The 22,243-nt window shown below is 47.7% G+C and overlaps 9 protein-coding genes across 9 annotated transcripts; 2 read left to right on the forward strand and 7 right to left on the reverse strand.

Annotated features, from left to right (window-relative positions):
* Positions 1–280: 280 nt before the first annotated feature.
* Positions 281–1,804, reverse strand: C7M61_000204 (RTA1 domain-containing protein; the record flags this gene model as incomplete). The annotated part of the gene is made up of 1 exon (XM_024855657.1): positions 281–1,804. One exon carries the CDS (start codon positions 1,802–1,804, stop codon positions 281–283), a length of 1,524 nt encoding a protein of 507 aa, XP_024715256.1.
* A 1,321-nt stretch (positions 1,805–3,125) lies between these two features.
* On the reverse strand, positions 3,126–4,988 carry PCL7 (Pcl7p; the record flags this gene model as incomplete). Its single annotated transcript, XM_024855658.1, has 1 exon — positions 3,126–4,988. The coding sequence occupies one exon, from the start codon at positions 4,986–4,988 to the stop codon at positions 3,126–3,128; it is 1,863 nt and encodes a 620-aa protein (XP_024715257.1).
* A 2,061-nt stretch (positions 4,989–7,049) lies between these two features.
* Positions 7,050–9,114, reverse strand: C7M61_000206 (uncharacterized protein; the record flags this gene model as incomplete). Its single annotated transcript, XM_024855659.1, has 2 exons — positions 7,050–7,644; positions 8,267–9,114. The coding sequence occupies 2 exons, from the start codon at positions 9,112–9,114 to the stop codon at positions 7,050–7,052; spliced, it is 1,443 nt and encodes a 480-aa protein (XP_024715258.1).
* A 582-nt stretch (positions 9,115–9,696) lies between these two features.
* Positions 9,697–10,800, reverse strand: PEX4 (E2 ubiquitin-protein ligase peroxin 4; the record flags this gene model as incomplete). The annotated part of the gene is made up of 1 exon (XM_024855660.1): positions 9,697–10,800. The coding sequence occupies one exon, from the start codon at positions 10,798–10,800 to the stop codon at positions 9,697–9,699; it is 1,104 nt and encodes a 367-aa protein (XP_024715259.1).
* Positions 10,801–11,987: 1,187 nt separating this feature from the next.
* C7M61_000208 (uncharacterized protein) lies at positions 11,988–13,139 on the reverse strand (the record flags this gene model as incomplete). Its single annotated transcript, XM_024855661.1, has 1 exon — positions 11,988–13,139. One exon carries the CDS (start codon positions 13,137–13,139, stop codon positions 11,988–11,990), a length of 1,152 nt encoding a protein of 383 aa, XP_024715260.1.
* Positions 13,140–14,774: 1,635 nt separating this feature from the next.
* C7M61_000209 (mitochondrial 37S ribosomal protein bS18m) lies at positions 14,775–16,812 on the reverse strand (the record flags this gene model as incomplete). The annotated part of the gene is made up of 2 exons (XM_024855662.1): positions 14,775–15,006; positions 16,244–16,812. 2 exons carry the CDS (start codon positions 16,810–16,812, stop codon positions 14,775–14,777), a joined length of 801 nt encoding a protein of 266 aa, XP_024715261.1.
* Positions 16,813–16,993: 181 nt separating this feature from the next.
* On the forward strand, positions 16,994–17,938 carry SIT4 (type 2A-related serine/threonine-protein phosphatase; the record flags this gene model as incomplete). Its single annotated transcript, XM_024855663.1, has 1 exon — positions 16,994–17,938. The coding sequence occupies one exon, from the start codon at positions 16,994–16,996 to the stop codon at positions 17,936–17,938; it is 945 nt and encodes a 314-aa protein (XP_024715262.1).
* Positions 17,939–18,149: 211 nt separating this feature from the next.
* Positions 18,150–20,279, reverse strand: NOP4 (mRNA-binding ribosome biosynthesis protein; the record flags this gene model as incomplete). The annotated part of the gene is made up of 1 exon (XM_024855664.1): positions 18,150–20,279. One exon carries the CDS (start codon positions 20,277–20,279, stop codon positions 18,150–18,152), a length of 2,130 nt encoding a protein of 709 aa, XP_024715263.1.
* A 622-nt stretch (positions 20,280–20,901) lies between these two features.
* Positions 20,902–22,236, forward strand: CHL4 (Chl4p; the record flags this gene model as incomplete). The annotated part of the gene is made up of 1 exon (XM_024855665.1): positions 20,902–22,236. One exon carries the CDS (start codon positions 20,902–20,904, stop codon positions 22,234–22,236), a length of 1,335 nt encoding a protein of 444 aa, XP_024715264.1.
* Positions 22,237–22,243: the final 7 nt, after the last annotated feature.

Here is a 22,243-nt window from a genome sequence, read left to right on the forward strand (position 1 = left end):
AACTAGGACTCCGGAGCACAGCCCCACATTTGACACCTCAACGGGGAAAAAGTCTATAAACTACGACAAGGCTTTTTACGAGTAGGATCCGTTCTTGTTCTATGAAGTTGTATGATAAAAAGCCGTTTTCACGGCGGAGAGGCTATTTCAGCCCGCATGGTAAAATACAATAGCGATTTCAACAATGGCCATGTCTCAGACGAACATTGAGAAAAAAAGCCTTGGGGGAAGCCCGTACTTACCTCCCTGGAGGTTAGCCCGTGGGCCAGGGGCCCAAGGCTTAGAGGGCATCGGCGCCTTGCCTGGTAGTGAAATCCCGTGGCTGTGCCAATTTCTCGGGGCTATCATTAGGGAGGCCATATGGGTTTCTTTGCTCCTGCTGCTGCACATTCTCTGCGCTAGCAAAGTGGTCATCGGTTTCATCAATCTGGTACTCGTTACCAAAGGCTCCTCGTTCCTCGTCGCTCTTGTAAATGTCCCGATTTTGATAAGGAGTGGCTTCTCCGCTATTGAAGGACTCCTCGTTTCTGGGCTTCTCAGCCTCCTGGGAAGGACCTTCCGATGGGTTCTGGGAGTCACCGTAGAGCTTTTCCTGGTCGTACTCCTCCTCTGGCTGAGGCTCGCTCTTCTTCTTGAAAGAAAGCGTAGGGTGGTACTTGCCCCAGATGAAACCAGGATGGAAAGGAACAAAGAGCAGAACGGTCAAGAAGACCATGGCGGCATCGAGACCAAACAAGAAGGCCTCGTGACGAATGGTGTAACCGGTCCAACCTTCGGAAAGCTCAACCAATCTATAAATACAACGGATGTAAATGAGGACGGTGGCGGCGAAAATGGAGGTGAAGACATAAGGGAACAACTTTCTGCCTCTCACGTGGGCGTACTTGGGGTCGTAATTTGGTTCCAACTTCTGGTGCAACTCGTTAGCCTTGCCAACATTGAAAAGCAAAGAAAAGAAATTAGACCATGAGAACCTCACGTCAGGCGAAGCTCTGAACCACACACGGGCGACAAAGTTACCGCCAACAATGAAGAAAGACGACATTGTGGCCACCTGGAAAGCAATACCGGCCACCATCACATGGGTACCATCATCGGTATCCTTATTAGCAGACAAGGCAGTGGCAGCCATACCACCACCGATGGCCTGAATGACAAGAGAAATGACGTCGCAGGTGACATAGATGTACGAGAACCACCGGGGTTTAAGCCAAGAGTAGCCCTCGCCAATGTACACCAACTGTCTGCCAAGCATATAATAGACACCTGCCATGATGAACGCAGGGGCAATGGTAAGCACGATAATCTGGACCAAGAAGGGGTCAACAAGAGTCTCATCGGTGGCACTGACGGATCTGGCAAGGTAACCACCAAAGTCGAGACCGGAGCCGATGCCGAGAACAAAGAAAAAGTACCAGTAGCGGTAAAGAGCGCCCACCACGAAATGCCAGATGGTGACGACACCAAAAATCACACAGAAAAACACATTGGCACCCATGTTCAAGTCGGCACGGTACATGTTATCCAAGTACTCGATCTTGGCGATTTCTGTGGCGGCCGACATGATCACCTCAGATGCCAGCAGGTAGTCCAGGCCTGTGGCGGTGGACAAGACAGACTGGGCACTGACGATAGCAAGGGAGTTGGAGGCAGCAGCGACCGATTTGCTGTATTGGTAAAGATCACCATCAGCGGTAGCCGTACCAAGGGCATGTGTGGCACTTGCTAAGGCTGAGGTAAGCAGCGGAACATAACTCGGATCAACCGTCGTGAGCGACGTGATAGTGGGGATTGTGGTCGCCATGCTCTAGTGGTTGCAAAAGATGGGAAGGGGAGGGGAGGCTAGGGCCGTTGGATAATGGGGACAAAAGGATGTGGAGTGATTAGGAAAAGAAAGCACGGAACTCTTTGATGTCCGGGGGGCTTAACCCTGATATAGTCGAATGTCAATACACAGACACACACAAAAAAAAAAAAAAAAAAAAAGAAAGAAAGAAAGCACGAAATTAACCTACTTGCCATTGCAGCCGGGCCTCTTTTTTTCTTGCCGAGATGCGCAAACCATGCATTCGGCTGTGTTGCAGTAAATCCGGGTCTTAGCATGTCATATTTTACTCAAGAAATGGTTAGTTCCCTTGCCAATGCTTCCATGAACTTGCCATCTTGAGTGATTCTGAGGCAATGCCACACATCTTCTTGGCTGAGTGACTTGGCGGCCTGGCGGTTGTTTCGGTTCCGCATTATCCGTGCGGTGGTCGGCACAACCGCCTCCGTGCGATATTTCGTAATCCACAGTTGCCCTCGCAGCATTGGCACGTCAATCAGCCGCGCGAGGCATCCTAAGCGAGGCCATAAAAACGCATGTCTACTATTCAGATTATCTTATTATCGGAATGTAATTTTTTGTTTTGCCAGAATCCACCGTGGTATTATTTCACTCGTGGACCCTGACATGCACCGAGCTAGCTTCTCTGTGAACTACCTCGAAAAACGCAGAAATTCCGTCTGTGTGCAGTCTGCGCGTCCGTGTGCACTGCGACCCTCCTGGTTTCCAGTTTTTTTATGTTTTTTTTTGTCAGCAAGATCGTTAGGACCACTGACTCGCAGTGAACTAACTCGTGTGTCTGCTTAAGTCCGGTGGACTTAATGCACGCTGGGCACGGCAATAGCCTCTTACATGTGAGTTTGACTCAGCCTTCATAGGCCAGGGCTTCCACAATCCCGGATTCATCCGGGTCTATTGATGCCGTGAAGCAACGCTTTTTTTTTTTTTTAATTCCCTCTCGCCCCTCTCTTTAAAATGCGTTTTTCGCTTGACACATGGCACCCCTCCTTGTTCTCATCACGGCTCACAAACAAGTTTCCTGTATATAGGCCAAGGTATTTGCGCTCGCATGCACTAGTACTATTGTACGTTCCATGTCTAACGGCCCACGCCACTCGTGGCCCTACAAAGCCTACCTGTCACAAAGGCTGAAATGAAAAAAATTATTAAAACGTACATCGTTATTTTGTCTCTATTAGCACTTTTTGCCGCAACCTCCCCCAGATGCTGTGTGCTGGAGATGCTCGGCAATCAAATATGTTTTTCCCCACGCGGCGCATAGAAACGCTTCTGCGCACTTCTAACTATTAGCCGCCGCGGAGGAGCCTGGTTCCGCCTGGTTAGCAGTGTTTACAAGGTCGGACGCCAATTGCTCCCGTTTCCAGAACTTGAGCAAAAGGTCGCCGTAATTTTGGAGGTCTTCCACAGATATCATGAGCTTGAAATCAAGCAAAAGAAGAAACTGCAATTCCAAATAGTTGAGCTCTTCCAACGGAAGCCCGCCAACCTTGGCATACCGAAGGTTCTTGTAAAAAATGTCACTGAAGAATTTCGAACTCACAGTGATGCCCAGAATTATGAGCCGGTGGATGTTATACGAGTCCATCACGAAGAGTTGCTCGCCATCGGCTTGCCCCTCCCCCTCTCCGTCGACGTCATGGGACTTCTTGAGGTTGTTGGCTTTCTTGGCAATCCGATCAAAGTACACCAAGAGCGAGAGAAACACCTCATTTGTCACCGGACAGTACTTGAGCACTCTTGTGAGATACGCATTGAGCGAGATCCCGGGAATGTTTGTTCCGTGGAATGCAAGCACGTTCGCCAAGTACCTGTTCTTCAACTCGTCCTCGTCGTCCTGTTCATCGCCTGAGGAGTTGACATAGTCTTCGTCAATGTGTTCCACTGTGGTGTTTATGCCGTCGTTAGAATACGTCATGCTATCGATTGAATGCTGTCTCGACTTCTCCTTCTCCTGCCTCTTCCTCTTCTTCTCTTCCTTGAGCTTCTGTCTGATGGCAATGGTGGTGTCAAAATGATTAGGGTGCAACTTGTCATTAGCTTCTATGATTTTGGTTAGGAGACACGCGAGCATGGTTATAAGGTCATTGACCGGGAATTTCACAATGTTGAGGTGTTCGTCGTAACCATTTTCGTCTGTGGGGGGATTCTCTGCATCCCGCTTGTTGAGCTTTTCCAAATATTCATCGTACGTCATATAATGATCCGGTTCGCTGAAAAAGCCTTGGTTGAAACTGGGAGGATTAGTGTTTTGCGGTTGGTTGAAGCCCATCTGGCCAGGCGACTCTTTCGCAAGAGAAGGCCTGTGGGAAATTGGATGAAGTGACCTGTTCGTGAAGCCGCCTGTGGGCAATGACTGGGCCACCTGACTATGATGATGGGACCCGGGCTCAAAGTGAGAGTGGTACAGCTGCGGCGTTGCTGAGAAGCTTGCCCTATTGAAGTCGGAGCCGTGGTGGAAGGGGCTGGAACTTGAATTGACCGAATTCATTGTGAGGTTGGTGGTGGGAAGCCCGTGGCCCATGGCCGCTTTGTTGTATGATGAAGGGAGGAAGCCTGTTTGGACGTGAGGTGCTATGTGTTGCATTCCGGGAGCAGCTCCTGAGTTTGTTGTGGCATTGCTGTCGTTCCTGTCCATGTAGTGAGCTGAAGCACTCTGGAATGAAGGTGTGTGGGAGTAATTGGATGTGTATGAGGAAGACACAATGGTCGGGGCATTGTGGCCCAAGGGAATATAGTTAGCGTTGCCGTTGGGCTTTCCCCCGTTTCTATAAATCCCAAGGTGGGGGTTCTGCGTGAACAGCGACGATACAGAATGTGGATGAGCTTGTGATGGATCGATATTGTGTCCCAGACCAGCCGGGACGAATTTGTTATCGACAGAGCCGCTGAAGCCCTGATTGTCTCTGGCAAACGGAATCCCCTGTGAGCGGCTTTCTGAAGCTACCAGCAGAGCGTAGTCAGGCGGCGTGGGTTGGGCATATTGGTTTTGGTTAGCCACCTGCCCCGAGGACATGAGGTTCTTGGTTAAATTGGATACCGGGGTGGGTCTTATTTGGGAGTCCAGCAGGGCGAAAACCAGCGACGATAGACCCTGTTCCCCGCTCTGGCCAGAATCGGCGCTGGGGTCGTTGAAACGGCTCATGTATCTGAAGTTAGTATTGCACTAGCAGGTGGAGGATGAATGAACATACTGGTTCTCAAGTCAATGAAGATGGACAAATTGGCAGGCCGGCGAGCTGTATCAAGCAGTGTGTCGAATATAAATACACCGTCAATGTGGAAATGTCGCTGATGCCGGTGTCTTCTCTTAGCCAGCAGAGAAAGTGATGGTTGTATGGACAGACAGACGCAGATATCACCATTTAAAGGTGCACGGGTGCTGTCGACACGGCAGTAGGCTTTGTGCGACGTGACTCCGACTGGTATTAATTAGAATATAAATGGGACGAAATCGAAATTGGGTTTTTCGATGTTTTTCGCTACAAAAAAGGCGTCTACTTTTTGTCGGTTTTTGGTAGATCGTGAGAAGGGCTTGGGGACAAGTCGGTGTATAATGTTTCGCAGCCGTTGAGACAATGAGAACGTTGCTCCACTGTATATCGGGAATTGTTGGAAAGGTGGCTCAGAGTCCTGTGTAAGTTAATTTTACGAATTACATGCTTTTAGTGGGATTCTCTTTTTCAGGTTCATTTCGATTATCTCCGGCCTGAATGCCATATATGGATTGCGTGGGGGGAGGTCATTTGCAGCCGTAGAGCCAAGGCTTGGGACGCAGCATGCTTAGAATTTTCAGGGGCCCGTCGGGCTGGACAGCGAGGTTCCAATGTCTTAGATGATTCATTTCATGGACCCTTTGACATTGCTGATTTCGAATTGAATTGCTTTGTAGGCGAGTGATTTCAACGTGGGGGACCGTTCGCAGTCAGCAAGGTGTATTACCCACTAAATTGTCTCAGACGACCAATGTACATTTACATTTTTAAAATTTAGAGTTTTTCCAGCTGGCAGCATGTGAGACGGCTATGTTGTGCGAGAATCGGTTGCTGGTAGGCTTAGGCGAGTTTGATCTTAGCCAAGCATTTGGTTTTACCGCTGTTGCTTAAATGAACTTTGTGCTTCGGAAAGCAGCTGTGTTTACCTTTTGGATGTGGAGTCTTTTGAACAAATCTCGTAACATTGCTCTTGCGTAACTCTGAACAAACAGGGTCTTTTCTATTTGTCCTACTACCCCAGAGGAGCATCCTGACCATCGCTGCAAATCTAATGTGAGACACTGCACCAGTACCACACCACATCAACAACTCAGATGATCAGCCCATCAAAAGTCAAAAAATTGAAGACATTCCCTATTTGGTTATTTCTTGATCTACTTTTCCCTTGTTTCCTTGCATTCACCTAGCATCACTGGGTACTAGGGCCTGTTCTGCACACTCTCGCACTTATCGTACCACTACTCCATCTTCTTCATAATGTCTACAGCATCAAAGGTGACCTTCGCCGCTTCCTGTGTTTTTGCTGCTGCTTCGTTCTTCTACATCAACTACGAACAAGAAGTCGACCGTTACAACCAGAGACAGGGCCCCATCAAGGATGCCCAGAGACTCATGCAAAGGAACTTGTCTAAGAAGCAGACTGCCAATGATTTGGAGCACAAGGAGCAGATGGCTTTGAAGCAACAGTACGAGAGCGTCCAGCCGTTGAACGCTGAGATCATCAGAGGAGACGATGCTCCCAAAGAGACTAAATGAACCAAAGGCATCAGATCCATGAAAATCACGACAAAACCACATAATTCCATCCTTCCATCGAGCTTGTAAATAGAGGAATGCTACGCTACGTTACGCATGTCTGTGTGCTTGGAGACACCCGTGGTTTGCGTCCCTAGTGGGGCCACTGGATGTACTATGATACACTGGGGACTTTTGTCCGCTTTCTTCTTCCAACCACGTTACCACTTCTGCCTCAGATGAATCACCAAAACGGGTCTTCGCAAAGAGGATGTTTGGCAGGTGGCCGCCGGGCCAGAAACTGGAACACGGTTGGTGGTTAATGAAATTCTTCACTTTGAGCATTTCTCTCGCTACTAGGATGTTCTGGTGCACGGGTTTCTTGCGGGTTAGGGCTCCCACTACGGCTGCTAAATTCAAGACACTGGTATTCTCTATACATATCCATGGCCAGCACTGCTGGCCTACCTGTGGCTCTACTCCATCTTGCCGATTATCTCTTCGTCGGACTCGGCAGCTTCCTCCGACTCCTCCTTCACCTCGCTTTCACGCCGCTTGATGATATGTTCCCGACTAGGGACATCAATGTAGCCGCCTACATGGCCTGGATAAAGCCTTGAGATTTCAACCGCCAGCGGTGGGTGGGCAGAAAAGGAAAGAGATCTGTCCAGCGCAGCATGAGGGTTTTGCTCGACTTCAAAGCCGCCAGAGGTGCCAAAGGAGTCACTGAAGCGAAGCGATTCGGGCCGCTGTGACAATCTTCTCTGCATGCGCAAGCTTGAAGGCTCCAGAACTTCGTCTTCGGGAACCGGGTCGTTCATGCCGACCAAAATCGATGCAGCTTCAAGCAACTGCACCTGCTGGTGCTTCGACATGACGAATTTCTTTGTCATCTTCCACTCCGGCGTGTGTTCCCAGAGGTGCTTTGCTAGCGATGAAACGTGTTTGTAACCCTTGCCGCAAGCCTCACAGTTGAGTTGCAGCTTCATCCGACCTGATTCTCCTTCGGAGATACGTCTGGCAACGAAGCCCCTCGAGAGCGAAGGCCCGCTTTGCAGAAGCCTGCTAGGGCTTTTTGTGCTGTATGAGTGAGAGTGGATTTGGCTGTGAAGGTGGTCGTGGGCGTGTCCACCAGGGCCATGGCTCAGCGAGAGATGAGCTCTCTGGTTATGGTTGGCAGGGATGGAGTAAGGCGATGCAGCCGAATTTCGGCGAGCATACGGGTGTTGAATATGTGAGCTCGACATAAGAAGAAGGCCCGGTTTTGTAGGATTTGGTGTGCTGTCGGATTCAAGAGTCTTGAATCCTCGAAAAAAATGCCTCTATGAAGAGCTGCGATGGATCGAACAATGCCACAGTTAAATTGGGCGGGACCAAAAAAAAAAAGCAAGCGTCAAAGGGGAAACTTAATGGTGGAGTTTTGTTCCCGAAACGGGTTCTTGTTGGTTTGCGTGCTCTCCAATAATGCTTTTTGGCAGAGTGGGACCTTTCTGACGCCTCAGGGTCTCGCCTGCTCGAGGTTTTTTCATTACTGGCAGGAAAAGACTCACCGCCTATGCACAACCCGCTGTGCTCGCCCATCCCGCCTGAGTAGTCAGTTGAGTCGCCCCATTATATCTCCAAAATAGTGAATCTTAGGTTCAGTACTCGGGCTCCAGAGATGGACAAATCTTGTAGAATGCAACTATGGTACTAGAAAAACTCCGCGTCCATCTCTTCGGCGTTGCTCTCGAACCCGTTGTCCTTCTGCCATAGTATGTCTTGCACCTGCTTCACCAATTCCTGGATGGGCATGCCCTGGATCTCTTTCGAACTGGCGTCGTCCTTCTCAAAAGCGGTGTCGATGTGCTGTGTCAAGATCTCGATTTCCCGTAGCTTGTTGAAATAGAAATTCCTCTCTGTTTCTAGTGTCTCGACGTTAGTTCTGCTTTCACTCACCTCTGCCTTGGCCTGCTCCAACTGCGCCATGAGCTCAGCAACACGGTCATCGGTAACTCTGCCGGTGCCTTGACTGGAAACACGTCTTTTTGGCACAGAAATGGGAGGATCGCTTGAGCCATTATAGCTACCTGAACTGATTCGGCTGGGTCTGGAACTTGATCCAGCACTAGGTGGGTTGGAAGTCATGGTGCTTCTGCGGGAATTGGGTCCCAGAGGGGTTCTTGCTCCGCCCAGTTTTCTTCTGGATGCTGCGTCGTAAACCACGTTGACGTCCTTGTGTTCCATCCAGTGCCTTTTGAACCATTGTAGGAGCTCTAGGTTGTCTTGAAGACGGCACTTGATGAGACGTTCCACCTCGATCTGCTTCAGAATCCGCTGCTTGTTAAAGGCGGCCTGAAGGACCTTCATGTTTGCTCTTGAATCGTATTCGCTGAGGCTAGAATCGAATTTGACCTTGCCCATGGGAACTCCACCATATATGGAGTCCATCAACTGGCAGTAAGCTGCTCCAGTACCGCATTGCTCCACCTTGGAATAATTGAGGTTGAGAGTGGCATTTAGCCAGTTAAGAAGCTCTGTTCTGCTTTCGCCAACAACCATGGTGGTGATGATGAGTACTTGTTTGTTTGGTTCTCGAAAGGTAAATAAACCAGTTCCTGTAGGAGCCGCGGTGGGACCAAAAGGGTAAGCAGGGAAGGAGATAGTGGGACTGAGTGAATCGACAATAAAATTCGATTATGGTATTCTTGAATTATGTGAACTGGGTCTTTTTCAAATTTGTTTGAATTGGGTTTCAGAAATTAGAGGCGAGGTGCAGATCAAACCATTCACAACTGATGGCTGCGAAATCGGTCGTACACTGCGTATCTGTACTACGTCTCTATAGAGCAAAATACCCATTTTTATCCATAAATCCTTGAGTGTTCAGAATTTTGATTCAACTGACAAAATTTATCTAATTCGCTTGGGCGGACCAATTAGGTGGACCACTTAGTTACCCCAGATTTAGAACCTCAAACTCCTTCTTCCGCGCCTACCATTATTCATATTACTCATTCATTAGGTGCTATCTATTTTCAGTTTGCTTTTTCGTATGCTACGCAGGCTTCTCAGAAGCGTAGGCTGGTGAAGGATGCCCTCGACTCTCGCAGAGGCCGTGGCAGAAGATCACTTTCACTGGGCTCAGGCGACAGCCTGTCTCCGCTCATGGAGTCTTCTGATTTCGTCGACCTGCTGGTCGACTTGCCGGAGAAACCGCTCTTTAACTTGCTCCACATCTTCTTGCGGGTACTTTGTGAGCGTGGTAAGGATTTTGGGCTGGGGAGAACTCGCATTTTTAAGGCAGATCTCCTCAACCTGCTTCAGAACGTTTTCAGCAACCTGCTGGTGGACACTTTGCATGTACATCAGCTGGAAGGTTTCGCTGGGGCAGATTGGGGAGCTGGCACCAACTTCGTTGGCTTTTTCGATGAACTCCTGAGTGACTTTTTCGCCAACTTGGTGGATCTGCTTGACATTCTCTTCCTTTTGTTCCTCATGCTTTCTGGCAATGTAAGCTGCCTCACTTTCTAGCTTTTCGATTTCGCCCTCGGTGGCGCCGTTCCCACTCAGGCCGCCACTTATGCTAAGGTTTTGAAAACTCTCATCAAGGATTCCGCTTCCGTGGCCTCCTCTGTTGCCCCTTCTGTCGGAATCTCGTTCTGTCTCCTGCTCCAGATCTGGCTCATCCTCCTCTTCAGAGCTCATATCGTAGGCTATTATGGCATGCAGCTTCACCCCAGAAGGCTCTTTGGTACCTTCGAAGAATGTGCCGTGTCTCCACAAGTTGTACTGGACCACCGACTCGAATGCGGCTTTATCCAGCTTGAAGAGGTTGGCCAGGTCGATATTGAGCGGCGAGTCCGGTTCAGGGTCGTCTAGAAGCATCAAAATCGCCACCACTATGTGCTCCAAATTCCAAGCAGGCAGCCAGCTTTCGTCCTTTAAGATATCTAAACAGATCTCTCCTGTAACGATGTTGATATTAGGGTGGCAGATCGGCGTCTTCTTTGCAAAAATCACCGACGGAGGGGTCTTGGGGTATGCGTCTCCGACCGAGATTTCTAGCGTCCACTGACCATTATAGTAGTAGGCACTGTCTGCTTTTGTTGGTTTGGCTATGACTGCTCTCCAGTGGTATAAGGAGTCCTCCGACACCGGCTCCAAACTCATGATCTGAGCATTTGTAAGCAGCGGGTGGTGTTTGTGTAGCTGCTTGAGCTCCTTCAATAATCGTTTTTGAGACATGATGACTATGAAAAGGTGGTTGGTATGATTATATAGACGGATATATAAGTGCAGGCATGTGAGAGGGTGCTGACTCTGCGCAGGCTGACGTCAGCAAGCACTAGGCTGCACGCTGAAGGCGCTCCTAATAAGCGGACCAGCATGTTTTTCGGTTTTTCTTTTTTGGTTTCTTTTGAAGTTTTCAGTACAAGTGTTATTTGAAGAGGATACTAACGATATGGGTCCATTTCCCTTCCAAACCGAGGGGGCGCGGTTGTGTGCTCTGGACTCATGCCGGTCATTTGAAAAAAACTTGTAGAGGGTCTCGTTTACGAGGGGTGAAAAAAAAAAAAATAGAGAACTAAGGCAACACCCGAAAAACCTGGTTCGGGCAAATATGAGGTAAGTGGCTGAAGGGTGTTTACAAGGAGGCATCTCGTCTCGAGACGCACCATTCCCGATTTCATCGTGACGTTAGTGGCTTGGTTGTGACGTATTTATTTTTATCTCACGCCGAGATGAGGTAGGTGACCTGGATTTGGAGGATGTTGTGGTACTGAAATATTAAGCGCCGCAGCGTGACAGAGGGATTTGGTGCATTTTTGCAGTGAAATGATCAGCAGGCTAAAAATTATTTTTTTACCGTTGCCACTTAGTGATTTGGCAACGCTAGAATTGTTGTTATTGCCTTCCTTAAGATGGACCACTGGCTTCCGGTGCACACTACTTATAGTACGGCCAGTCTGGGTTGTTAGGTGTGCTAAAATTTCTTTTTTGTCTGAGAGCCTATTCGGTCTGGTCCGCCTCTGGAACCGAGGAGAGATCCCAAAATACTTCCCTTCGTTTTGCCTCTAATTGCTTTAACTTTCTGTTGACCATGAAAAAGCTGCTTTTTTGTTAACATCGCTTCACCTTCATCAACGTTCACTTCTTTCGATTTTTGTGTAGTTTTGGCGACACAAGTCAGGGGGCGACATCTTCAGTCGAGCAAAAAATAAAGGTAAATGGTACTACAATCGGATTTTTAAAAAATCCTCAAATCAATTTGCTGAAGGGCATTTAAATCTATTCTGTTGCTTTCATTGTTCAGCCTCGCTTAGGCAACGAAGTATGCTACCTCTGTAGTGCACCCAGCACAATGCATTTGCAGCCACTAAGCCCCAACGGCACTACAACCTCCAGTAATCGTCATATTTTCATTGAATGACCTAAAGACGGCTATCGAGAAATTCACCCACAGCTCCAAAATTGAACTTGGACCGGTGCTTGCCTGCAACCACGTCGGCCATGCCTTTCTTCAGGTTGATGTCCAACACATCCACTACGAACATGGCGTCGTGGATACCACCCGGCTGCATCTTTGTGGTGAACGTGCCCTTGTCCTTCTCCTTGGCGAAAAGCTCCTGAGATCCACGAAGGAGTTCTCTTTCACCGTAGATGTAAAGTATGGCGCCGTCCACAAAAGCAGGCACCTTGGCCCAGTGGTCCTCATAAGTGGTGCCATTGAAATCCACAAACGGCGCCACGGACTTGCGGTCCAGCCCTGTGATGTAAAGGTCACCCTTGGAGTTGACCGAAAGCCTGATAAAATCACCGTCGTGGTTCACGCCGGGGTAGATCGCAGCGCCCTTGTCAGTGTGGACCCATGGAGCAATGAGAACCAAAGTTTTAGGTGGCGGAAGAGGCAGAAAGTCCCAGTTAAAGTCAGTGTACCGTGAAAACTGTGCTTCAGCTTCAGTAGGGTAGGCTGCAAAACGGGCCACTGCAAGGGCCAAGTTCCCGCCAGCAGAGTCTCCCATTGGAATCACCTCGTAGCCCTGATCCACCAATTGGCGGTACGCCTTGACAGCTTCATAAATCTGCGTTGGATAATACTTTTCGTGTGACGTGACCAGGTAGTCCAACATGGCAATGGCCAAGTCCTGGCGTTTCTCGCTGTCCACAGCGTACCAAACGCCTATCATACCCGCAAACTGCTGAGGGGCAAAGGGGAACAGGTATCCGCCGCCGTGGAAATAAAGAAGGGCCTTTTTAGCACCCTCTGGCTTCACCAACCAAGCCAAAGTCTCCTCGTCAACAACCTTTTCTCCATAATGCGGTAGTCCCAGAACAGCAGGCATGTTCTTGTAGCGGGCAAAGTAGGAGTACATCAGACCCATGACGAGATCAGCATCTCTGCCTCTGATACCCTGGGCCAAGTGGATTGCCGTGGCAACGTTCAAGTTTTTTGCTAAGGAGTCAAATTCGGGGTCTGTTTGGGTGTAGACCGTACCCGTGACGTAGTACTCAAAAGTGGTCTTGAGAATGACCCATGGCGCCGTAGCGATCTTCAGAACGAGACTCAATGAAGGAAGAGCCATTGACTTTTTTTAGGGGGAGATCGCGCTGTATTTATGCTAGATCTGTCGGAGAACTGTGCAAGGCGTCTCGGAGACAATATGTGAAGTGTGGGGTCGCAGTTAACAAACGGGGTCGCTGGAGATAAGGTGACGAAATGCTTTTTGATGGTGACAAGGTCAATTATTTCAGGATGTGATAGTTAGATGCTTATAGAGATATAGGTGGATCCACAATTCAACTTTGTGATCGTCTAGAGGCTTTGGCAGCAAACTTGCGCAATTGTGCTGGCTGCAACGAACAAGTGAAAAGCGTAAGCGAGGCTCAGATTCGCAGATCCCCCGAGAGCCCTCAGGATAGAGCATTTCATTATTTGAGATTTTTTGAAGCTGCTTTGGCGAAAGTCAATTGTAACTACAGTCATGCAAGAGCCCGTAAATCTATCCTGTTCAAGGTATTCATCGCCGTTTCTGCATCGGACCTTATGTTGGCGAATCTCCTTTATCCGCGGCGAGGTGGGGTTGAGCTGGTTCGGGCCAGGTTTTGACAATATGCATTTTTTCGCTTGTGGCCTTAGCGATATCGAGAGATTGTTGCGGGAGATCTGATTGTTCGGCAGAGAACAATGGACCTTAATTTGTGCGCTGAATCCTGGGTCTTTTTGCAACCTAGAGAGAGTATAGAGCGGAGGAAGTCTAAGATTGCAGTTTTGGGGAATTGATCAGCCTTTAAAAAGTCGCCTCTTAATTAAAAGCTGAAAAAATGTAAGTTGGACCCGTTACTGAGTGCACAGCCATGCCATTGCCCTATCTCACCCAGCCAACTAGCATCAATGGAGTTCAAAATTAGCTCTCAATCCTAGATAGAGAAATCTAAAAACTTAAAATCTATCCCTGTCTCAAACAAGCGGTTCATTTTGATAATTCCTCTTACGACTGCTGATAAGGAAGAGAACATTGACAGTAAGCGCCATACATTATCGCCATATGCCAAAGACCGCTGCGAGTGAGCTAGAGAAGTAGACAACAGAGGCGAATTTGGGTAATAATGATTTGGAATTCCACATCGATAAACGGTCACTCCCGCTAGGCTCTTCAAATACTTTTGATACTATCTTAATGGAAGCTTGGTACTACTTAGTCAGTGCAAATGCCCTCTGTACCACAAATTCGACCCCCACAACCCCACCAATTCCCTCCTCCTTCGTCACTTTCCGAAGCAATCACCTCAATTACCAGTTATCGCCACCTAGGTTATGAAACTTGTCACGGCCAAGCCGGAGTAGTGGCACTGTGGCCGAACAATGGGGTCACTCAGGAGCAGAAGCCTCACACAACCTGGAGTAATCAGGGAAGGGAATGGCTGGCATTCCAATGAAACGAATAGAGAAAGGAAGCAAGATTAATATACTGAGGTTTTCGGCTCAATTGAAGGTGCATCTCATCTCTCAATTGAGTGCTTCTTTTCAAAGACGAGAAGCACAAAGTACAACGGGTGGCAATTGATCGTCATCTACGCCCACTTTTCCAAAACTCAACCCCAGACTAATCGATTGGCTGCCCAATTGCATTGGAGCCTCCGAGTATCTCCCCTCCCACCGCTCTACAGTTTGCTAGGTTCATGACTTGTATTCATAAATACAGACGGCGCTACAGCGCTTAGTTCTTGAGGTCCTTAAGGTCCTGCTCGAGCTTGTCGACGACCTTCTTCTGCTCCTCCAATCTCTCTCTCAACTTGGCCAACTTCTCGGCCTCGTGCTTCTTGATGTAGGCGCCTTCCTGGGCATTCTCTCTCTCCTTGAAAGAGTCGGTCTTGCTTGGGCCCTCGACCATGGCTCTTCTGGAAATCGAGAAGGCTCTCACGGAGGCGGTGTTTCTGGCGGCCAATTGTCTCAACATGTTTTAACTGAATATGATTTTTGAAAAAGGTATTGCTTCTTGCGAGGTGTGGCCTCGCACCAGAGCTTTTTATTGGTGCCCCTGGTTGTGTGCAGGCCACAATGGTCCCACTCGCCCTTCTTTGCTGCTTACCCCGGATCTGCCTCGCCTGATTCTGAAAGCTTATCTGTGTGGAGACGATTTTCGTTTTTTGTATGCGAGGGAATGACCTTCAAGTGGCGTGAGTCGGGCCTTGATTGATCTTATGGTGTTCTCCGATTTCGCACTGGCAGCAAGCTGATCAGCGGCTCGGTGAAACTGCGGTGGATGGGGAGGCGAAGATCTGAAAATTTCTCTTTTTAAATGAAGTTCGTGAAATTTGAAAGGCGTTTGTAGATTTATTCCGACGTTTGGAAATTTTCGTAGGTAATTGGGGTGGAATGCTCTGGTTCTCACAACGGCTGCAAAGCTGCACTGACAGCTATTGTGAGGCGAACGACGCAGAATAGAGGTCAATTGTTTTTGATAGCTCGTTTATGAGGCCATGAAAGTTATTTATCAAGAAAAGGTTAAAATGTGCTGATCCTTTTTGTCGAAATCGGGTCTTGAGCCTTACTCAATGACGATCTGTCTAGTGAGAACTTGCAACAACTATTGTTTCAATAGTCTCTGTAAAATGCTCTGTTTCACTTAATTAGGCTGTATTTCAAGGCTTCTTTATTACCTGAGCTCTTCAATAAGTATCGTGAATGATCCTTAAGGATCGTGATTGATTCTGCAATTGACAAACCACTGGCACCAGAGTGATGAGCTAGGTCACTTCAACGTATCACGAGACATTTCAAGGCTCACCGTTAGCCAGTCTCTTCATTTTCATACACACGGCGGTCACTATCAAAACTAGTTTTAGTAACGCCACATGATACCCACATTGATCACTCCATATTTTGCAACCAATGATCAAGCCGCTAATCGTAACCCCGATCTCTATCGATGTTCTAATTGAAAAATCAGAGCTCATTGACTCATTCTTTAAATTCGATGTTTATGGTCGTTTCTATTAGGCCCGAAAGTGTATGTATCATCTCCCTGATGCTCTTTTCAGGTATTTTAAATCATCGTTCAGATCCAGGAGCTTATCTCATTCCTTGATTAGCTCAACTGGATGTACAGCTTAGAGCATTACAACAGAATCCCTATTCGTACTGTTCATTCCATGCCTCACTGAGGCGTTCTATTTACACGTTTACAAGATACGGAACGGCGTGAAGCGGCTGTGCTTGTGCTCTGTTGGCATGATGCCGAGCATACGGGCGCGTTTGATGGCTATGCTGAGTTTCTTCTGGTTTTGTGGGTTACATCTGGTCTTCTCTCTGGGCAAAATCTGGCCTGTAAGAGAGACGAAGCGGGACAACACTTCGGGCATCATGTACAAGTCAAGAGGGTTGATGCCAGCCTTCACAAAAGGATCATGGGCACCTTTGTCGTAATTGAGGAGACCTGGCGTTTTCTTGGATCTTCTCTTGTTCTCTATGGCGACCTTGTCTGCGGTGAAGTCGAATGGATCGTAGGTAGCTCCGAAATCAAAGTTTTTCTGGAAGCTTCTGCTAATCAGCACAGGGGGTTTGCTGGTCTCTTGGATATTTCTGGCCATTCCCACAACGGTTTTGGTGATGAAGGAGTCGTCGTTGGTGGATTCAGTCCAGGCCTCCCGAGACTTCATTTCCGGCGTCGAGGGCAAGGCTTTGCTCTTATTGAGAACACGTCCCACCGCCAACGTCCTCACGGGAGCGTTTCGAAGAATCGTGCTTCTAAGCATGTTTTGTATGAGTGTTTCTTCTGATATTGGTCGTGCGGACTCAGTCAAAATTTTCGCAGCTAGTTGGAGCACGTCTGACCTGCGTATGGAGCCTCGGCTGGGCTACATCGAACATACATCATTTGTCATTTGAAAGCCAGGCCTGAACAGGTACATATTTAATTCCACTTTTCTCTACAGCATGGGAGAACGAGGCCCCGACCAGTGGTTGGAGCAGATCAAAAACTGCATACTGCTTTCGGAGAATGACATGAAGCAGCTTTGTGAGCTTGTCAAGGAGCTTTTGATGGAGGAGTCCAATATCCAGCCGGTGCAGCTGCCAGTTACCGTTTGTGGTGACATTCACGGTCAATTTCACGATTTACTAGAGCTTTTTAAGATTCTGGGTGGTCTTCCCACGGAGGACAATGACACAAACTACATCTTTTTGGGCGACTATGTTGACAGAGGTTACTTTTCCTTGGAGACGTTTACGCTTCTCATGGTACTCAAGGTCAAATTCCCCAACCGCATCACCTTGGTCCGTGGCAATCACGAGTCCCGACAAATCACCCAGGTTTACGGCTTTTACGACGAGTGCTTGACGAAATACGGATCCACGACGGTGTGGAAGTATTGCTGTCAGGTGTTTGACTTCTTAACCCTTGCCGCCATCATCGACGGCAAGATCTTGTGTGTGCATGGCGGATTGTCGCCGGAGATCCGGATGTTGGATCAGATCCGTGTTTTGAGCAGGGCTCAGGAAGTGCCTCATGAGGGTGGATTCTGTGACTTGGTCTGGTCAGACCCAGACAACATCGATAAATGGGCGGTTTCGCCCCGTGGTGCTGGCTGGCTATTTGGCCTGAAAGTCAGTCGTGAGTTCAATCATATCAATAACTTGGACTTGATAGCAAGAGCGCATCAGTTGGTCATGGAAGGTTTCAGGTACCATTTCAAGGAGAAGGATGTCGTCACAGTGTGGTCGGCTCCAAACTATTGTTACAGATGCGGTAACGTTGCCAGTGTCATGCAAGTGGGCAGCGACTTGGAGCCCAACTTCAAGATCTTCAGTGCGGTCCAGGACGGCGACTTGGCGGCCAAAAACAACTCATCGAAGCAACAGCGTATCGACTACTTTTTGTAGCGTCGCTTCCAGAACAACTTCCCTCGCCTCGATGTCCCGTTACGCATTATAGACCCCGTGGAGCCGTCGCCGCCACCGCTGCTTCTTTATTCTTTTGTACTCTCACCCTCACATGCGGCTCTATGTTATTAATGATTACGAACAATAGCACTGCTACCCAGCTCACTTAACTATATTAACGATGCCATTAAGACTTATGCAAAATGTATTCCTAGTTCTTCCCCTTTCTGTTCTTTCTCTTCTTGCCGATTATCTGCTTGACCTCAGCGGAAAGTCCAGACTTATTGTTCTCCTTCTTCTCTTCCTTATCCTCCTTTGGTGGTTTAGGGCCCTTGTTCATATTGCCCTTTTTACCCTTTTTACCCTTCTTCTGCTTCTTTGAAGGCTGGGCATCATCATCCTTTTCTTCACCAGCATCGCCTTCATCTCTCTTTCTCTTGTTGTTTCTGGCGATAAAGACCTTGTCCTTTCTTCTCTTGACGACTTGAGCATTTTCAATAGCGAATTCAACGATAAGACGTCTCTTCGTGAGGCCCTCAAGACTAGCAACCTTCTTTTCTTCCTCGTTCAAGCCAGCCATAACCTCTTCAGTCGTAACCTCATGAGCATTAAGCCAACGAAGACCCATCAAAGCAGACTTGTGGTCTCTGAATTCCAAGAAACCATAACCTCTACTTCTGCCGGCTTCTCCAGTTCCCTTGATTTCCATAATGACTTTAGCTTGCTTGACAACACCGGTGTGTTTCGTCTTCTTTTTCTTCTCTTCCTCCTCGACGTTCTTGACATCCTCTTCAAACTCGTGCTTAGCTTTCGTGGAACGGCTGATTTCCTCCTTCGACAATGGGTGTCTCTTTTGCTCCTTCACCTCAGTAGCAAACAGAACCACTGCCTTACGTCCCAAGGCTTTCAAAGCCTTAGAAGTCATGGCTCTAGGAAGATTTCTGATGGCCAATCTTGTGAGTGACAAATGCAAGGTGGGGTTTTTGTTAAGCTGCTGGACACGCATCTTGTAAGACTTTTCTCTCACTTCCATATCCGTCTTGGACATGACCTCTGCGAGCTTTGAGTTCTGGGTGACACGACCTTCGTTCAACAAGAACAAGTTTCTTCTGTCCTTATCGCCCTCCTCTTTGCCGTAAACCTCCTTTCTCTTGTTCTGGTTTCTCTCTGCAAGACGACTGGCAGAGCTTCTGTCGACTGTAGACACAATGGACAAGATTCTGCCTTGATAGACATATTCAGGCAGAACATCATCAGAAATCAACATCGATGTGGACGACACGGATGGAGCGTTCAGTAGACAAGCATTGTAGGAATCTTCATTTTTGAATGCAACAAAAGCGGAACCTCTAGCCAAACCGGTGACTTTGTCAATCACGGGCAATGCGTATTTAACAGGGCCAAATTGGTTGAAGTGGGTAGTCAAGGATTCTTTGTCTGCGTCGTAAGGAATGTTTCTGACAAAGACAGAGTAAGCGTCTTGTCTATTCTGCTTCTCTTTTTCCTCTTCCTCCTCCTCTTCCTCTTCCTCTTCATCATCATCCTCGTCCATGTCATCTTCCTCCTTCACCTTGTCACCATTAAGTTCGTCGAACTCGGAGTCATCTTCGTTCTCGGAGTCAACCTCAGAGTCCTCTTCCTCCTTCACCTCAACGTCCTCTTCACTTTCCTCCTTGACTTCTCTCTCTCTGGCGGTGCTTTTATCTTCCTCTCTAACCTGCTCCCACTTGGACTTCTCAATAGCCAAGTCAACAGCGACCTCTCTACCGTCGATCTTCAAACCAACAGACTCTTTAACGGCCCTCTCAGCTGCAGCTTTCTTTTTCATCACCACAAAGGCAAACCCTTTCATGAGACCACCCTTCTTAGTAGGAATATATGCATCGTGAACACCACCGTATTTCAGGAAGAGCTTCTTGAGCTTTTCGGCGTCCTTACACGACCATGGCAAATTCCTGATGATCAAACGGGATCTTCTCTTTTCTATTGGTGCAGCTTCTTCCTTCTCCCTAGGTTCGGTGCTGTCTTTACCTTTTCTGTCTCTTCTCTTTGCGATATCGACTCGAAGGAATCTGTTTTGGAATTTGACCTTCTTGGACTCGACCAACGCAGTCAAGGTATCGTCTTCCATAGTGAAGGAGACGAAACCAAATCCTCTGGACTGTTTTTCATCATCGGTGACAACGACGGCATGCTTCACAGGAACAAACTGGGAGAAGTACTCCAGAAGCTCGGCTGTGGTTGCCTCTTTTGGAATTGCCCTGACGAAGAGGGTCTTTTTATCGAGGCTGTCATCAACCTCCTCTTGTTTCACGGTGGTAGTTTCCGTGGTTTCAGACATTATGTGTGGAGAACTAGCGAAAAGCGCAGAGATGAGCATCTCAAAAAAATGGACCTATACTGCACCATCAGTGTATGGGGAATAGTTGAGTCCCGCTATACTACAACCAAATTAAGAATGGACCATATATTTCTTGATCTTCACTGTATTTGTTTTTACAAGATTCAAAAGAACTAAAATGTTTTTAGTCTCCACCTCTAATTCCTCGACCAATGACTTTATGAGGTTATGATCCACCAGTGTGACATATACGTATTATCTCGATTCATGGTGTCGACTTTCTTTCAGGCAAAGAATTAGATCAAGGATTTTTGTGTCTTTTTCGAATTTCTATTGGAAAGATCTATCAAATTGGTAGTGACCTTGTCATGGAAAGTGGGGTGCAGCGCGTTTTGCAGCCATTTATGCATACTTCTTCACCCACGGAAAGAAAAATTGTCTGATATGCTCCCCATCCTTCTTCGTGGTATACTTTCAAAAGCTTCAATTCTTTCTTCGATTTTAAAATAGCTCAAACTACACTTTTAGGAAGCATTTCTTACTCTCAACTGTCGTGGTGTACGGGTGTAAATGTGTAACCAAAATACAAACATTAGAGATCAGATCAATCCTATTCGAATCCATGACACGGACAAAGCACAAGAACGTGCTACCGAACACGTACGTTCCGGTCCTTTCCAAAGATGTGCTTACGGCGGTTCTTAACAGACTACAAAAACAGAGTCTCATAGCGCTAATGCTGCTTTGGCCTCGACTCAAAAACACTCAACCCCAACTAGATAAGGAGAATGCGTCCCATAGCCAGGTAGAGCTCAACCGAATGGCACGGAATGATGCGGCCGAAATGAAAGAGAATGAAAAGAAATGGACTAAAGCCAAGATCATTGATAAAATCTTATATGAGTACTGGAGCCGGGGTCTAAATCTTCTTCAGTTAGCTCAAGTCGACTGTCAGCTAATTGTCGATAATTCCAGTGCCTTTTTGTGGAACCTGTCAACTGTCAGGAATGTCGAAAATGAGGAGATTCCTTTATCACTTGATCCTTCCATCTTTCTCGACGCCTTGGCAGCAGAATTGAGTAAGCTTTTCATGTCGTACATCTACGTTTGCAAGCACCCGAAATTGCCCCTCATACTAGTTCGTGTCCAAGTCTTTGACTTAATGCCCCAACCAAGTCGTGGAAGAAAGCAATCCAGAACACAGCATCCACATATAACGTCGCATAAACCATACATTTTGGCATTTCCTTCCAATTCGCCACATCTTATACATTCGCCTGGAGCTGACCTTGTTTCGCAAGTAATTCTCACGGTGGTGGAAAACTGCCTCTCCCACAATCGCCGTGATCAACATCGCTTAACAACTCCGTCAAATCAGAAAGCTGTCAGGTCCCTCGAGGCCATACATATCTTGAAAGGCTGTTCTAGATTCGGCAACAGTTTGGGTGCATGGACGCCCTACGCAGACGGAACGGTAGACTGTTCTCCTCTCGCAAGTATCTCCAAGCAGCTAGATCACAAGGCGAAAAAAGAGACTGCAGTCTCCAAGGAAGATCGTTTCAGAAAGCTTGCGAATATTCGCTTTAAGGGTACCCCAGAAGGAACTCTCAAGTCTACAAGACTCTATGATGATGTTAGGCCGCTTAAGAAAGCAAAAGTATCCAATGGACAGCTGGAGATACAATCAGAGAACGAGTTTGCATCCATCGCCCCGGTAAGGTTTGTTCAGTTTGAATTGAACGAGCGAGTAAAAGAAAATGATGACGAGCCGTCACTGGTTACTATGAAACTTATTGGTGCTGACGTCTTCGCGGGACTTCATGAGTTGGCCGCTAATGCATTTGAAGAGGATTTGGCTGTCGTCGACCCAAGGACCATCCCAAGGTGGTTGACGGGCGAAGAGGGTATTAAATGTGGTAAGGTTAGAAATGGTCGCTTCGAGAGCGACCCGGAGTAATATATTG

Source organism: Candidozyma pseudohaemuli (genome assembly GCF_003013735.1).
Source record: "Candidozyma pseudohaemuli strain B12108 chromosome Unknown scaffold00001, whole genome shotgun sequence".
Lineage (NCBI taxonomy): Eukaryota > Fungi > Ascomycota > Pichiomycetes > Serinales > Metschnikowiaceae > Candidozyma > Candidozyma pseudohaemuli.